We start from the raw sequence: 17,691 nt of genomic DNA, 5'->3' as shown, positions 1-17,691 counted from the left end.
ATATAGTTTCACACTGACAAAATAGTTTCGAGTTACTTGAAAATAGTTGCTTGATTCAAGCAACTGTACGCGTTAACAAAATAGTTCCAACTTACTTGAAAATAGTTGCTTGATTCAAGCAACTGTACGCGTTAACAAAATAGCTTCGAGTTATTTGAAAATACTTGCTTCACTCAACTGCACACATTAATAAAATAGTTTCAAGTTACTTGAAAATAGTTGCTTGATTGAGGTAACTTGACCAATCTGAATCATCATAAAAACTTGGAAGGATATTTCAGACAAAATTACAGGTTCACATTGGCAAAATGATTTTAACTTACTTGAAAATAGTTGCTTGATTCAAGCAACTGTACACGTTAACAAAATAGTTTCAAGTAACTTGAAAATAGTTGCTTGATTCAGGTAACTTGAAGTCTGAATCATCATAAAAACTTGGAAGGATATTTCAAGCAAAATTACAGATTCACATTGGTAAAATAATAGGTTCACATTGACAAAATGGTTTCGAATTGCTTGAATTCAAATCGTCTGACGAAGCAACATGACTAATCTGAATAGTTTAATTGTCATCTTTATCCAAGACTCGCATAGTCAATCGAGCCATTCGGAAATCACATTGACCAACTCCACAATTGAAAAGTAGAGAAAAGTAATTACAAGTATCGCAAATGGTGAGACAATATGCGATAAAAGTGAAAAGATGAGCGTGGCGTTAAGCTCTAAGGAACTAGAGGTTTTGTGAGAAAGCAGGTAGTGGCCTAACGAAAAAGGCGGAGATCTCCCTAACGGAAAATCCGAGTCTCCCCATAAACAATGTCGCCTAGGACCCAAGTTAGTAGGAGGCTTTTTCCTCCTATCTTCCTTCCCAACATTGGTCATAACCAATCAGCATCGCGGATCATTGCCCTCACTTGCCTAACTGAAAATGTAAGCAACGAATCCGCGTTCTTCGGTCAAAGGGCACACCCATACCGAGCTTTCCTCCGCATTCACATTAGAATAAAACTTTAGAGTTTGATCGTCTCTCACGGTGTCTAGAGTTCCTGCATTTCCTACAACTCTCACCGTTCCTACCTCTCCAGAGTTTGATCGTCTCTCACGGTGCCTAGAGTTCCTGCATTTCCTACAACTCTCACCGTTCCTACCTCTCTAAGAGTGTGATCGTCTCTCACGGTGTCTAGAGTTCCCATAATCCCTATAGCTCTCACCGTTCCTATATCTTTCAGAGTTCCTTCATCATTTCTCAAGGTGCCTACACGGCCTAGAGTCTCCTAAGGCTCTCACATTATCCAGAACTCCGACAGTTCCTATAACTCTCAAGGGCCTAGAGCGCCTAAACGGGAATTTACGACTCCCGTTGACGCGTATTCTAACCACCGCGTCTCCCCGCGATAGCTCGAAAATACAAGGACCATCGCCGAGGGAAGCTACTTTCCTGTCCACCCTCTCTCAAACATCGGCTCCTCAGCTAGGTGGCCGAAGACATTCGGTCGTTACGATTGAAAGAGTGTCACCGACTTTGTTTGGCCATAATCGTCGCGAATCAATCGCCGGTTTTCCTCTTGGAGGCGTGACCAGAATATTGCCGAATCGTCGAGACCCAGAGTCTAGAATGTCCGCACCACCGAGCGGTAGAGGAAGTACGCACAATCTTCGGTTGGACATTATGGACGACATCGCAGACCTAAAAGCGAGGAAGATAAGATGAGTGTAGAGATGAAAAAATTAAGCAGAGATCAAACTTACGCGCTACACTTGATCTTCATTTTCTTTAAATTTTGATCCAGCTGATAAATCAGTAATTAAACCAAGGGAACTAAGTTTGAAATCAAGCGAATCTGAAATACTATCAGACTGTTGCTACGTGAGAACAATAGCCATCTTGTACTTCGTATTTGCTCGATTCCAAACTCTAATCGATATACCAGCAGAATTTACCAGCAAAATAATTATTCAGAGATTCTGTCGATAAAACAATTGAAGTTTAAAATCGAACGAATCCGAATTACTGCGAGATCGTTGGTGGCTATTGTTCTCGTAGCAACAAACTGATGGTACTTCAGATTCGTTTGATTTCAAACTACAATTGATTTATCAATAGAATTGTCGAAGAATTATTTTGTCGATATCGGTGTAGAACAATAGCCAACAACGATCTCGCTGTACTTCATATTTCCTCTATTACAAACGTCGATTCATTTACCAGCAGAGCATCTGAAGAATTATTTCACATGGATCATGTAGAAAAAAAAACAAACACGAAAATGGAACTGTAATAACATTTTTTATTCCTTGTTGAGAGCCGTTCTTAAACATTTTGCAGGAATTTTCCCTTCGCAAGAAGATCGAAAAATAACCACTTTTGACGCTCTGTTTTCATCCCATATGAATTTTATCTTTAATATTACCGATTGATAATAATGTCACTGCGATATTGTCCGCAATGATTGCAAATTATCTTCTCCACGTTTCACCTATATCGATAATACAGAATATCAAACAACAATTATTTAATTTCACGTTGTTGTTGACTTTATTAATTTTTACGATAAAGTGCATTCTCTGGAAGAAATTTTACGATTTACGATTTTCTTTTTCATTCCTCCTTTCACCTACGATGGCTCTTAAACAAGAAACGATATCGTAACGAGAAATACAACTTACCTGAGCGTCCACTTTGGTTCCACTAGTGTTGTCCCATACGACTTTGTGTTTGACCTCGCTATTAGGGGACTTTTTACCCAACGTTTCCTTCACCGCCTTCACTACCTTCGATTTATCGAACTTGAGACTTAAACTGGCCGTTACTAAATCTTCCGGCTTCTTCGACATCGGTTGGTGTCTCTTCGTGAACCAATTCGACGGTACCATAAAGGTCGAAATAGCGGCTTTCGAGGATCCGCTAAGCTTACTTTTAGCTCCGTGCAATGTCGACACGTCGAAGCTGTTGGAACGGAAGCTCTTCGATCGACTTCCTTTTTGTTCGGTCGTTTTTCCGGGCCAGTTTGATTTGCTATCGTCCCGCGAACTCGGCGCTTCCTCGCCGCATCGGTTGATTTCCGTCGCGGAAGACCCTAACGAGTTTAGGATCGATATCAGATCCGTATTAGAGCAAACAATGCCCGCAGCACCGGAAACGGATGCACTCGCGGCTCTTGGCAGTTCCGAGACGCGCTTTCGGAGAGAAGATGTCTGCGAAACCGACGGAGTAGGCATTTCAGAGAATCGTTGTTTCGGCTGTAGAGTGTAACGTTGAGCGGAACTGTTACCCTCCAGCGGCTGTATTTCGTACACTTGCTCCGTCGACGTCCTGTACATCCTTAAGCGCACCTGGCAAACGGATTGCTTTTATTCTTTTTTATCATAATTCGTGCATTATGATACATGTTTCGATGATTGAGCCGTTAAGCGTGACAAAGCGATGGAATTGTTTTGCACAGAAATTCTGGTTCTAAAATTATGTTAAGGAATCTAGGGCGTAATAACATCTTGAAACGCAAAGTTATCGATGTGTCGATGAAAGTTAAGCGAGCTTTATCGAAGCACACGTTCGAGTCTTTGGGCGATTGCTAGGAATACGCGTAATGTTCTTTTCTGTGAGCTGAAAAGTTGAACGACTATAAAAGGCGTTTGTAGAGGATTTCAAAGCGGAAGAAGAAGTGATACAAATGTTTAGAATCAGAAATTATCTGTTTATATAGAGATCTATTTGATGCAAGATCTAAAATCAATCAAATCGGATTGTACGGACGTATATTTGTAAAGCAACGAATATTTGGTTCTTTCAAATCTTAACTTCGCACGATCGTATAGAAGTTCGTCAACTTTAAACTCGGTTTTTCTTAGTCTGCAAACTAGCGGAGATAGAGCGGCTAAAATAAACGAAAGATCCTTACCTTCCTCGCTTTTAGGTCTGCGATGTCGTCCATAATGTCCAACTGAAGATTGTGCGTACTTCCTCCACCGCTCGGTGGTGCGGACATTCTAGAGACTCTGGATCTCGACTACTCGGCAATATTCTGGTCACGCCTCCAAGAGGAAAACCGGCGATTGATTCGCGACGATTACGGTCAAACAAAGTCGGTGACACTCTTTCAATCGTAACGACCGAATGTCTTTAGCTACCTAGCTGAGGAGGCGATGTTTGAGAGAGGGTGGACAGGAAAGTAGTTTCCCTCGGCGATGGTCCTGATCCTTCTCCGCCACGATCGCTCATTCGTCTCACCTGTCGATACAAACATCAAGATAGTTTCGATACGCGAGAACTGTCGTAGTGACGATCGAGCCTGGCGAAAGTCAAATTGACCAACTTCATCTTTGGACAATCTCATAATTTCGCAATTTCATCGTCCAAGTACACGATTGATTCTCACAAAACCTCTAGTTCCTTAGAGCTTAACGCCACGCTCATCTTTTCACTTTTATCGCATATTGTCTCACCACTTGCGATACTTCTAATTACTTTTCTCTACTTTTCAATTTTGGAGTTGGTCAATGTGATTTCCGAATGGCTCGATTGACTATGCGAGTCTTGGATAAAGATGACAATTAAACTATTCAGATTAGTCATGTTTATTATTTTCCTATCCTTATTTTTAATTTACACTATCCTTATTTTTTATAGACTTAAAACAAAAAACAAACAACAAAGAAATCTACAACATCAATCGGCTGATGAACTCCATAGTTAAGTTCGAGCCACCTCTTGTAAAGAAAGAAATAATACAATGCAAAAGGTGCCAAAGGTACGGCCACACGCAGAAATACTGCAATCACAACTTCCGGTGCGTAAAATGTGCAGGTAATCACCCCACTGACCAATGCACTAAATCCCCGGAAACCCCCGCCAAGTGTATCCACTGTCAAGGAGAGCATCCTGCGAACTACAAAGGATGCTCAGCCTACAAAACACTACATAATATAAAGTATCCAAAACTGAGACCCAAGGACATAACCATACAAGAACCTAAACCCCAAAAACTCACCACACCAACAGTATCCTATGCGCAGGCAACGCAAGGAAACGTAAACAACTCGAAAACACACATTGTACACACAGAAAATAGAATTCCCACCCCACAAAACACAGACAACTTTACCAGACTCGAAAAACTTATCGAGAAGCAAACTGAGCAAATTAACAACTTGCTGTCACTACTCACACTCTTCATGGACAAATTCATACGCACAGAAGCAAAATAAAACCAATGCGAATAGCTCTGTGGAACGCCAACGGTCTAGCTCAGCACAAATTTGAACTAGAACTATTCTTAAAACAACAGCAAATCGATGTGATGCTCATATCCGAAACCCACTTCACCGACAAAAACTACCTCAAAATACACGGCTACAACTTCTACCACACACAACACCCCAGCGGAAAGGCCCACGGTGGCACCGGAATCATAATCAAATCAAACATCAAGCACTACGAACTTCCACCATTCCAGAAAGACTACCTCCAAGCAACAAACGTAGCAATAGAAGACTGTCATGGTACAATCATCACTTCAGCTGTATACTGCCCTCCCAGACACTCCATCGCCAAAGAAGACTTCGACAACTTCCTGGACACCCTGGGCAATAGATTCATAGCCGGAGGAGACTACAACGCCAAACACACCCAATGGGGCAGCAGACTGGTTACAGTAAGAGGCAAAAACCTCCTCAACAGCATAATAACCAACAACCTCAACTACCTTACCACATACGAACCCACACACTGGCCCACCGACACAAACAAAATACCCGATCTCCTTGATTTCCTCATAACTATAAATATCTCGTCAAGACACGTCCAAATCAATTCCTCGGCTGATCTCTCCTCCGACCATTCCCCCGTGATAGTAACAGTCATTTCAACAATCATCGAGAATACACCTAATGGCTCCATTCATAACCAACACACCAACTGGCAGCTCTTTAGAGAAATATTCACACACACAACTTCAGCCTCAATCTCACTAAAAACCGATGAAGAAATCGAAGCAGCCACGGAATACCTAAATGCGAGCATAATAAACGCTATCCGCTTCTCCACACCGGCAATAACGTCCATCAGCAATCACGAATACCCCCAGTACATATTAAAAAAAATAGCAGAAAAACGTAGACTAAGAAGGATATGGCAGACCCATAGAACACCGGAGGACAAACGCAAACTAAACAACGCAACTAGAAAACTATCCAAAACCATAAAAAACTACAATAATGACCGTTTTCACAAATATCTCGCCAGCCTGTCCCCCACAGCCGACTCTAACTACTCACTATGGAAAGCCTCCAGGAAACTCACGCGTCCCCCACAAATAATACCTCCAATCCGCCGTCCGCAGGGTGGATGGGCGCGTAGCCCTATAGAAAAAGCCAACCTATTTGCCAAACACTTGACTGAAGTATTTCAACCCCATTCCTCCATAGCTGCAGCGGACGTCACCGAATACCTGCACACTCCCTTCCAAATGTCCCCTCCTATTGAGCCCTTCACTTCTGCAGAGATTATACAAGCAATCAGTCGCCTAAACCCCAAGAAAGCAGCAGGTCACGACCTAATAGGAAATAAAGCAATCAAGGAACTTCCCATAAAAGGGATTGCACTCGTCGCATCAATCTTTAACGCTATCCTCCGCCTTCAACACTTTCCCAAGGCTTGGAAAATCTCACTAATCACCCTCATCCCTAAACCCGGTAAACCAATATATGAAACCACCTCCTATCGCCCAATCAGTCTTTTACCTACCCTGTCTAAACTATTCGAGAGAATGCTCACGAATCGTCTCCTCCCACTCCTAGAAGAATTGAAAACACTCCCAGACCACCAATTCGGCTTCCGAAAACAATACTCAACAGTAGAGCAAATCCACCGCATAACCCACATGATCAGCCAAACCCTTGAAAAAAAAAAAAATACTGTTCAGCGGTATTCCTAGACATCCAACAGGCATTCGACAAAGTATGGCATGAAGGGCTACTCTACAAGATCAAAAAGATCCTACCCCATCCATACTACTCCATCTTAAAATCCTACCTAACCAACAGACAATTCATAGTTAAATGCCTAGGCGCCTCTTCCGCAACATTCCCAATAGAATCCGGCATACCCCAAGGTAGTGTCCTCGGACCCCTACTGTTCTCCATCTACACTGCCGACTTACCTATATCAAACGAGGTAACAATAGCAACATTTGCCGACGACACAGCACTATTAGCTACCCACGCAGACCCGGCAATTGCCTCATCCACTCTCCAGCGAAGTCTCGACTCCATGGAAAAGTGATTCCAAAAATGGGGTTTTAAAATAAACGAAAAAAAATCCTCCCATGTAACCTTCACGCTCCGAAAACAAACCTGCCCCCAGGTCACCATTAACAACACAATAATCCCAAGCAAGGACTCCGTATGATACCTGGGCATGACCCTGGACAGGAGGCTAACTTGGAAAAAACATATCTCGGAAAAAACAAAGCAACCAAAGGAAAAACTAAGAAAATTCTATTGGCTCACGGGCCGACGCTCCAAACTAAAATACAGAACAACATAACCCTCTACAAGGCCGTAATAAAACCTGTCTGGACCTACGGAATCCAACTATGGGGAACAGCAAGTAATTCCAACATTGAAATACTCCAACGCTTCCAATCGAAAACGCTAAGATCCCTATTAAATGCACCCTGGTATGTTACCAACGAAACAATCCACCGTGACCTCAAAATATCTACAGTCAAAGATGAAATACACAAGTTCAGAAGCAGATATAACACAAGAGTCAACAACCACCACAACCCACTAGTGACCCAACTACTGGACACGACGGACCAGATCCGCAGACTAAAAAGAAAATACCCTCTAGATTAAATCCTTAGTTTCTACTAGAACCAACAATATAAAACTATTATAATCCATGTCATTGTATCACGCCAAACTAAGTTACTGAAAATTCTCAACGAGAATTGATTGTAAATTTTCTAATAAATAAAAAAAAAAACATCTTCTCAATTGCGCTACCAAATACCTACGGACAAAATTGTTCTTATAAATTTATGAATATTATGTGTTTACGTATTTGAATGAAAAGTGTTTTTCTTCACTTCACTTCAATGTAACGAGACGTGTCTATCATGATTACACCGGTAAGAATTGAGACTAATTTGGAAATATATATATGGAAGCTAGAAGATGCTTATTGCAGACATACACATAGCAAAAAACTAATGTACAATGTAAAGAGTATTTTTAAACATATGATTGATTAGGGGTAAAAATGCTGCTACTAAAAATATTGTGACTTATTTATACAATACATAATTAACTGTCCAAATACCGATGGTAATCAATAAGCATCTTATAATTCCTATTTACATTTATTTCAAAAGTTTCTTTCGTTTCATAAGGAAATAATAGATGCACGACACTTTTTGTTTTATATTATTTTATCGATTTATGTATGATCTATTTTGTAGTAATAGAACAAAACGAAAGAAATTTTTGAGACAGCCTAATGCATCTTGAAATTCATGAAAAGCTTCAACAAAATATTCATGGAAAGTTTCTGTAAGCGTCCGAGTACTTTCGTGAGCCGTTATATGTATAATAATTCGTTACAATGTTAGTGATAGCTTGGAAAGTGAACTATTTTTATTATACATCTTTTTACTTTCCATATTACGCTCATAGATACTCTAAAACGCCGCGATACTAACTCTTATCTATCATGTTTACGAATGCCTATAATTTGTGAAACCGCTTCTGATTTTACGGAAATTTTGCAGTTGCTTGATGAATGAAACAGATTTGTTAAGAGAATCACATGTTATAGATACCTGAACTGTGATTTATTTAATATATCTTTTCTGATTTGTTATCCTGCAACATTTCCATGTTTTACGAAGCTTTAAATTAAATTTCACAAGTTTATTTTCCTTAAGCTAAAGACGATGCTGGTGAAATATTTATTTTTGAAGTAAAAAGTAAAAATATAGCTTACATATTGCTTGTATTTAATCATGTATTACGATTAATCCTGTTGCGATACTCGTATATTTCAGTTAGGCTCTGGTTTTAGTAAACAAGAAAGATTTATAATATCTTAAGAGGATGTTTAGCATGAAATCATGCTAATAAGAAGTTTTTCATGTTTTTCTTCAGGCTTAAAATATTTTTTAATGTTGTGAAAAAATTGGGTTGAAAATGAATAAAAGGGTGCAACAGGGTATTTAAACAAACTAATGTCTCTTATATGAATAAGTCGAGTGATATGCTGTAAATTATTTTCACAAAAAGACACCCATTTTTATTATTGTTTTCTAAACAAAATTCAATATGATTTGTTATACCTGTAATAGGAAGTTTCTTTAACTATCATTAAGTTATCGATCCTATTTTTATTGAAGTTTAACAATACTGTTCAATGTTAATAATTATTAATTTATAAGTGAAGGGTAATTCCAACGAAGAAAGATATCATTTGCAAACAAATAGTTTCAGATAAAATCAGCATTGGTACTGTAAATTTAAGATATTATAAATCTAATATGTATTGTATCGCAAAGCGGGATTCATGATGAAAAATTAAATATAAAAGTCCATGAAATTTCGCAAATTTAAACATCTCAGTTGATACAGCTTTAATAAATGTGGACAAAAGTTTAGTCTATCTCTATATTTAAATAACGCATGATATTTAATTCTACAGTATAATTAAACAAAGATTCGAAGCTGAAAATTTCGAAATATAATTGAACAATATATCGTACAATAAATGTTATATGATGTTCTGTAAAGGTGAATTGCATTTTTATGAAGAGGATCAAAGATAAAAGAGATTTTTGTTGAACGATACGACCGTTTCGAAATTCCATTTTGATCTTGTGTATGTATAGTGTATCTCGTACAAAAGATATTACAACAAGCGTCCAGTCATAATGTGAAACATTAATCAAAATTTCTAATCTCGAGTGTTTCAAGCCCCAGAACTCATCTTAATAAATATAAGAAGGACAGATTAAATTCAATTTGATTTTTCTAATTTTCTCGTTAATAATTAAATATGAGCATCAATCAATCAATAGTTCATAATGCACGGTATAATGCGTGTATAACATTCATCTGATTTCAATTAACTTACGTTTAAGCAAAATAATTATTCGAACTAGTTTATCATTCACATTATTACACATTTTAATTGTATATATATCTAGTACAACATAGAAAGGATGCTTTAGGATTATGAGTATTCCTTTAATTTTTAAGAAGAACAATAAGTATGCATAGTATTTCTTTTATCTCATATTCTAATTTCACCACATTGAATTTTCTAAAGAAAGATGATCTATTTATTTTAGATAACGCAAATCCTTTATTTTAGATATGCAAAGTCAAATATATTTTTGTCAATAAAGACACAAAAAATCTTAGATGTCTAAATGTCAGCTTTAAGAACAGTAGACTTGCCTGTCTTCAAACTTAAATGTCCTTTCCAGTAGTAAAACTTAAATAACATTAACAACGGCAGTAATATTTACGCCTACAGATGGAGGATATTAGACTTCGATTAAAATACAAGTAGCTCAATAAATATGTGTCTAAGTACGATCGTTAAAGAATAACGATTCGTCATTCTTTATTCCAGCGCTTAATGCTATCCTTCTTTCAACAAATACAATCCTAGAACAATGCCGCTGAAGAGAAATGTTATGCGTGAATTTATTTGCCTTTGCGGGACGAAGGTTTATTAAATTATTAAATGAAAATATTAAATGAAAATGAATATGTATAATTGTGTGTATAAAAATTGATATATGTATGTATGTATAAAATATATATATGTATGTATATATATATATATGTCGGGTTGGCGTTAAGATTAGAGTTAGGTTCAAGGGCGTGAAACGAATCCCTATTGGCGCTAGACGTGATCGTTATGCAATAGAGGAGATATTTACTAGTGCAAATATGACTATGATGGAATTGGACAAGTAATCGCGATAATTAGATACTCGAGAAGCAAATGACAATGATCCTAGGCTCAATAACGAATCCGCGGTCAACGGGATGACGAACTTTACCCTTCGTTAGCGTCTAAGTTACACTGTATGTTAGAGCAAGGGGCAATTATTACGTATACGAAAGACAGGTCGATTGCCGATGAGATCGCACTAGAGAGAGTGGCTCTCCGTCGCGGTGACGCTGTCGAAGAAATCTATGATGGGTGTGCCTAAGGGCACGATCATGAGAGTGCCAAGAGATCATCGGATTCGCGGAGAAAAGTCTTCGTTCGAAGGGTGAGGGAAATTGAAGCTGCTGTTAATTGGTCAATTTCCATGTTGGTGGTTAGAGAAAGATATTAGCTGTCCTTGGGAAAAGTTGCTAGCGGGAAGCGTCGTTCGTGGAAGGATAGATTTCTCTTATCTTTCCATAGTGGGGGCACAGGCTATTTGTCTACTTGAAAGACTTTGTATAATTGAAACTTAATATTCGTAGTCGGTCCTCGCCCAGCTAAACATATACTGTGAAGATGCGTTGGCATCTGGCAATCACCTTACCCGAAGGACAAAGTCTGCGTGTGGCGAGCCACGGGGCAGAAACCATTGAAACGTTTACCTTCGTGCCCTGTCCCAAGTATTTCTTTTAAGAAGAGCTATAGAATTACTTCCTGCCTTGGTTAAACAAAACGTTCATCCCCTTGACCGCGACTACGTTCGGCGACTGGTTGTCGCCTCGAGCCCGAGCTCACTATCATAAATCTCAAATAAATACAGTCGGATCGAATGACAACAGTTTCTTAATACGGCTATGGTGAAATCTAAATTTCAATACTAGGGGTCTTCCCAAAGTACCAAAGGGAAGGTTCCGGTGTTCTTTCATCTCCGACATATATATATTATTATAATGACTTATTTTAATAATGACTTAATTTGTATAGTAAAAACAGCTAAAATCTCATGTAAGATTGTTGGGATGTTACGTGATATTTCTGTTGCATCATTGATTATCGTTATACTTTGAAAAATAATTAAGGAAGCGAACAATGCGTGGACGATTATGGCAGTTTTATTAATAAACGAACGTTTAATAGAGAATATGGATTTACTGGATAAATAAATGTTTCATTAAATGTAACTGTTACGTGCAGAATAATATGTTGTTACATGTATGAACTAAAGTTGATGTAATACTCATATTATATTTATGGTTTCAAAGAATTAATAAAATCTGCTGAGATTCAAACGTATGCTCTCCCTTTTATTCTATGAGATTTAAACATTTAGAAGATTTTATGAAAATGCACTAAACAATCAGAAGCATCTGTTTCTCCTTTTTTTTTTTTTTTTTTAATATGTTCATTGCCACGCGATTTTTATACATTATTTTGACTTGGATAGATAGATTAAAGCATACCATACCAAGACATTTTATTCTTGCAAAATATTCTAGTCTATTTGCGTACCTAAACACCTAAACACCTAAACACTCAACGTGTTGAAGAATTAAATTTGAGATTTAAAGTGCCACAATCTCAATGACTATATCTACTTTCATGCGAGTACCGATATAGTTTACCAGAAAATTACAAATATGTATCATTTTAATATGAATATAAATAGAAGCATCTGTTTCTCCTTCTTTTTTTTTTTTTTTTTTTAAACATGTTGATTGCCACGCGATTTTTATACTTATTTTGACTTGGATAGATAGATTAAAGCGTACCATACCAAGACATTTCATTCTTGCAAAATATTATAGTCTGTTTGCGTACGTGCTCATAATCTTGGCTGATAATCGCCATTCGCTATATACATCGTTGGTATCGACATCAAAGGATTAACACAGACAAATACACAATCCATACAATCCGATTTGATTGATTTTAGATCTTGCATCAAACAGATCTCTATATAAACAGATAATTTCTGATTCTAAACATTTGTATTACGTTCATCTAATTATTAGGATATTAGATATATTATAAAGGAAGATATTATGTATTAAATAATCTGCCTCTTTTTCCGCTTTCAAATCCTCTACAAACGCCTTTTATAGTCGTTCAACTTTTCAGCTCACAGAAAAGAACATTACGCGTATTCCTAGCAATCGCCCAAAGACTCGAACGTGTGCTTCGATAAAGCTCGCTTAACTTTCATCGACACATCGATAACTTTGCGTTCCAAGATGTTATTACGCCCTAGAATCCCTAACATAATTTTAGAACCAGAATTTCTGTACAAAACAATTCCATCGCTTTGTCACGCTTAACGGCTCAATCATCGAAACATGTATCATAACGCACGAATTATGATAAAAAAGAAACTGTCTTTCGAATAAAAGCAATCCGTTTGCCAGGTGCGCTTAAGGATGTACAGGACGTCGACGGAGCAAGTGTACGAAATACAGCCGCTGGAGGGTAACAGTTCCGCTCAACGTTACACTCAACAGCCGAAACAACGATTCTCTGAAATGCCTACTCCGTCGGTTTCGCCGACGTCTTCTCTCCGAAAGCGCGTCTCGGAACTGCCAAGAGCCGCGAGTGCATCCGTTTCCGGTGCTGCGGGCATTGTCTGCTCTAATACGGATCTGATATCGATCCTAAGGTCGTTAGCGTCTTCCGCGACGGAAATCAACCGATGCGGCGAGGAAGCGCCAAGTTCGCGGGACGATAGCAAATCAAACTGGCCCGGAAAAACGACCGAACAGAAAGGAAGTCGATCGAAGAGCTTCCGTTCCAACAGCTTCGACGTGTCGACATTGCACGGAGCTAAAAGTAAGCTTAGCGGATCCTCGAAAGCCGCTATTTCGACCTTTATGGCTCCGTCGAATTGGTTCACGAAGAGACACCAACCGATGTCGAAGAAGCCGGAAGATTTGGTAACGGCCAGTTTAAGTCTCAAGTACGATAAATCGAAGGTAGTAAAGGCGGTGAAGGAAACGTTGGGTAAAAAGTCCCCTAATAGCGAGGACAAACACAAAGTCGTATTGGACAACACTAGTGGAACCAAAGTGGACGCTCAGCTAAGTTGTATTTCTCGTTACGATATCGTTTCTTGTTTAAGAGCCATCGTAGGTGAAAGGAGGAATGCAAGAACGCACATAATACGCAAAAATCTATGGCAGATTCAAAGTACAGTACTCGTTGTGATATTCGGTAAAGATAATAAGTTCTTCTATGGAGATTTCATTTTTCAAATTATTCTCGTACAAGTACGTATTTGCATAAATAAATAACACACGGTCTCTGCGTAAATACCCAGGCCAGTTATAAATATTTCAGTTTGCCAACGATATCCCAACATGTGGGACACTCACATGCGTGCTACTTCGTGAGCGATGATAATGGCGCTGGTCAAGCCTTCGTCTCGATTTAACGCGCACGATCTCGAAGGAACTCCTATATCTAATCGCGTCAACCATACAGCAACATCGTGATTTACGTCCTTCGAGGACAGCATCTTTCTGTTCCATTTGTTCACGTTCTCGAAAGATCGTCTGGCATCGCCACGGCGGACCTACGACAATTTATTAATATTTTCTTAATAAAAGCTAGCAAATATTACGAATATATTATATTTATTATTACATCATGCATTATATACTATATATAAATATTCGTTAATGATAATAAATATATGTGCAAGTAATCGTGTTGTTGATTGTAATCAAATGTAACTTGTAACGCTATTAGTATTTTAATCTTCCTGAAAAATGTTGAAATGTTGATTCAACAGCAGAGAAGAATAGCAGAAAAAGAAAAGTAAAAGGAATCGCAAGTGTCGTATATCAATGATATTATCATAGGTCTATAACATTAAATTAAGATTCTTAAGAGATGAAAAAGGTTTAATAGTCGATTATACAGATATTTCGGATACACGATAAATGCGAGGTTTGCCAATGATCCGTGAAAATTGTTTGTTTGGAAATTTGTTTCCAAGGGATCGTCCACGGTTGTCCAATTTAACAAAATGGAACTCGTTGCATTTTATCGATCTAAAACGTCATGCGCAGATATTTTGACCTATATAATTTATATACCATACACTGTACAGATAAGTAGAAAATAAAATAATTGACACTCGCATATGCGTATCTCAGATAGTTACTACTTTAGTTAAATGATTTAATTTAATGGAAATCGCTTACCATAACGTCTCGTTTTTCCGCGTATAAAATCATTCGTACGATCACTAGAATCATGTTGGATTCGAGCGATGGGTCCATGTAAATTGCACTGACCTAGGATTAAAATACGTACGAAAATGTAACAGGCGTTAAAACAGTATTACAGCCTTACAAATAAATTATTATTCAAAACTCTCGTAAATACATCGTATCTTATATAATTTTCCTAAAAAATTAATTTTATTCGTTATATTTATCTTAGGAAATGTACGTTATTAATCTCAACAGCATTGGAAAACCAATTACCGAATGGCTGAAATTAATCGATTACAATATTCCATTACGGATAAATTATTCGCTGAACTTTTTAAAAGATACGTGTAAGCTTTGAACAGTGTAAACAGAAAATACAGAGCTTCCATCCGAATATACGATCGAGATGTTTGAAAGCAAGTAGCGTACCTTGAAAATACAGAGATACGCATAACTCTGCCCTATGTTTCCCGGTTGCTTGCGTACATATGTAGGAGGAGGTATTCTATATCTTAGTATAATAACAGAATTTCGTTTGGTATTACTTACGATGTTTAAAAGAGCCAAGATATATTTCTGTACTCGAATTCCATGAAAATCTACCACGGAGTAATCAGCAGCTATTCCAAGCTCTAGCCATCGTGGCGGCGAATCCTTAGCAGCTGGTCTTTTCTCTATGAAATGACTTATCTTAGAAATCGACTTATCTTCCACGAAATTAGAAAGTCTACTCGACTCGACTTGATAGCTTAAACGCATGATTATTAAAAGCATAAATTAATATCTACGAGCAAGCATTCGTGGAATAATTATTATGATATAAATAATTATTTCAAAAGTATAATTTCAAAAATATCAATTCGGTATCACCGTGAATTTCATCCTGCAAATTTCTTTAAAATTCTTGACAAATTTTGGTAAACGTATTCCTCCAGCAAATTTGTCTATTTTTCTATTTTTTTACATTAAATTAGGCAAGATAGATAAAGATTCGTGCAATGGACAATATACCTATGTGTAATAGACAGGGAATAATAAAATAAATTAAAAACAGCTAAATATAGATGAACGTGTAGAAGATCAAGCGAGAGTGGAACGCAATAGGGAGAATAATTGTAAACCGAGTTCCGTTTAAGGCTGAAGATAAGCTATTCTTATATTACATGCTGTTATTATTACTTTTGTACACGATAGATTGCAATATCAGTACAATTTCTTTCTTTCAGTAATATTCGATGATTCGTTAATTTATTAACCGCTATATTGTACGTGGTAAGTAGAAAAGCAACGATTGTACAAGAATGGCATTTGGAAAAATATTTGACTTACTTGATAATCTGTTCCTTTGCCATTTAGGACCAAAGAAGTATCCAATTTCCTCGGGATTTGTTATTTTATATAGGTTGGAGTTGATAATCAATCTCGGATCCACTCGGATTGGTTATCACACCTTTTATTTTCTCTCTTATACAAAACACCAAATCACACAGCAAACGTCTAAACTCTCCCAATGCGTCTTAGCAATTAAGGCGTGGTCGACTCCTATGACAAAAGAGCGTCGTTAGGAGTCGTACCAACATAACCCTAGTAACCTTTTAGTAACTAGCGGTCATACCAACTGAGCATTTCTCAACAGGATTTACGTCGATCGATAATTCTTCCACTATTGTATCGTTGTATTCTGTGGAGACATCGTCTTTTTCATCGTACAGAATCAATTTCTCAGCTTCTGGATATTCTACGTCGAAGACGTCACCGGAAAGATTATAAAATCCCTGAACATCGTGGCTTAAACAATCGCGTTTGCTTCGTTTCGACTTTTTCTTTATTTCTTCAACTTCAAATTTATTCGATTTCCCTGTAACCGAATTTTCAACGTTTTACCACGTTTGCCTGCCTTATCTTCGCTATTCTCGTTACGGATAAAATGAAAAAATAGTTGCAAAATTTCTGAAATTGTAAATACGACCAGACTGGAACGTATCAACGACATATACGGTGTCACAAAATTGTGACAAGTCAATATTCCAGTTGTTAGTTTGTTGAATTTACGCCACCGCTGATTAAACGTATCACGCTTTAATAGAAAATTCAATTTCCCAGCGGGGAAAATGGAATTTTGCGCTAATTAAAGTATTGCGCTTTTGTACAAAATTCCATTGTTTTCTGTTGCCCGCGAAAATGCAATTTTACGACGGACATTTCAGACAAATTTCCATCAGACGGCTTTCCATCCGTAAAAAAGAATGCTATCTATAAAAGTATGATACAGTGCACTTACTTGATTGCAATGAAATCTCAACGATTATTAACAGATACCAAGATGTCTCGACAGTTGCAAAAATCTTTTATAAATAAATTACACGTGGCTCGCGAAGCTGTTTCAACGTTGCTGGAAACTTTTTGCGTATATGATATACGAAGCATTTCGAAATGATCATTGCAGCACTGTAGCGAGACACGCCTAACTTGATCGTATCGATGAAATTTCAAACGGATTTGGAAGTGTGCGTAGAAGTTATATTTATCAGGGACACGTACTTT

At 37.7% G+C, this 17,691-nt stretch overlaps 4 protein-coding genes and 1 long non-coding RNA gene across 25 annotated transcripts in view; 2 read left to right on the top strand and 3 right to left on the bottom strand.

Moving 5' to 3' along the window:
* The window catches only part of LOC126914764 (uncharacterized), a 192,531-nt gene extending 178,454 nt beyond the window's left edge, over positions 1 to 14,077 (top strand). The window contains exon 3 of the mRNA XM_050719170.1: positions 13,961 to 14,077. Coding sequence (XP_050575127.1) covers positions 13,961 to 14,011 — 51 coding nt within the window. The 3' untranslated portion in view covers positions 14,012 to 14,077. The remainder of the gene's footprint in view (positions 1 to 13,960) is intronic.
* Positions 1 to 17,691, bottom strand: part of LOC126914696 (uncharacterized) — a 733,243-nt gene that overhangs the window by 91,661 nt on the left and 623,891 nt on the right. For 6 of the 11 annotated variants that reach the window (XM_050719003.1, XM_050719004.1, XM_050719005.1 and 3 more), the window contains 3 exons: positions 2,758 to 3,333; positions 2,668 to 2,711; positions 1,468 to 1,687 (listed from right to left, as the gene is read on the bottom strand). In XM_050719003.1, the coding sequence (XP_050574960.1) occupies positions 1,468 to 1,687; positions 2,668 to 2,711; positions 2,758 to 3,333 (840 nt within the window). Of the gene's footprint in view, positions 1 to 1,467; positions 1,688 to 2,268; positions 2,478 to 2,667; positions 2,712 to 2,757; positions 3,334 to 3,899; positions 4,129 to 17,691 lie in introns of those variants that run through there. The other 5 variants (XM_050719012.1, XM_050719011.1, XM_050719009.1 and 2 more) reach the window with 5 other exon arrangements.
* LOC126914788 (uncharacterized) overlaps positions 1 to 17,691 on the top strand; it is a 415,880-nt gene that overhangs the window by 202,854 nt on the left and 195,335 nt on the right. For 2 of the 10 annotated variants that reach the window (XR_007709808.1, XR_007709806.1), the window contains one exon: positions 1,399 to 1,509. The exons of 7 other annotated variants lie outside the window; for them this stretch is intronic. The gene's annotated coding sequence lies outside the window, so the exon portion shown is untranslated. Of the gene's footprint in view, positions 1 to 1,398; positions 1,510 to 17,691 lie in introns of those variants that run through there. One more of the 10 variants, XR_007709797.1, reaches the window with a different exon arrangement.
* LOC126914786 (A disintegrin and metalloproteinase with thrombospondin motifs 3-like) overlaps positions 4,210 to 17,691 on the bottom strand; it is a 54,362-nt gene continuing 40,880 nt past the window's right edge. The window contains exon 4 of one of the 2 annotated variants that reach the window (XM_050719204.1): positions 4,210 to 4,228. In XM_050719204.1, coding sequence (XP_050575161.1) covers positions 4,225 to 4,228 — 4 coding nt within the window. In that variant the 3' untranslated portion in view covers positions 4,210 to 4,224. Of the gene's footprint in view, positions 4,229 to 7,914; positions 8,015 to 17,691 lie in introns of those variants that run through there. The other variant, XM_050719203.1, reaches the window with a different exon arrangement.
* Positions 14,380 to 16,851, bottom strand: LOC126914860 (uncharacterized). The gene is made up of 4 exons (XR_007709880.1): positions 16,477 to 16,851; positions 15,697 to 15,821; positions 15,136 to 15,228; positions 14,380 to 14,501 (listed from the first exon to the last, which is right to left on the bottom strand). It is a non-coding gene; the product is annotated as an uncharacterized LOC126914860 (long non-coding RNA).

Source organism: Bombus affinis, chromosome 3 (assembly GCF_024516045.1).
Source record: "Bombus affinis isolate iyBomAffi1 chromosome 3, iyBomAffi1.2, whole genome shotgun sequence".
NCBI lineage: Eukaryota > Metazoa > Arthropoda > Insecta > Hymenoptera > Apidae > Bombus > Bombus affinis.
Note: the sequence above shows the minus strand (reverse complement) of the source record. Positions and strands in the feature narration are given on the sequence as shown.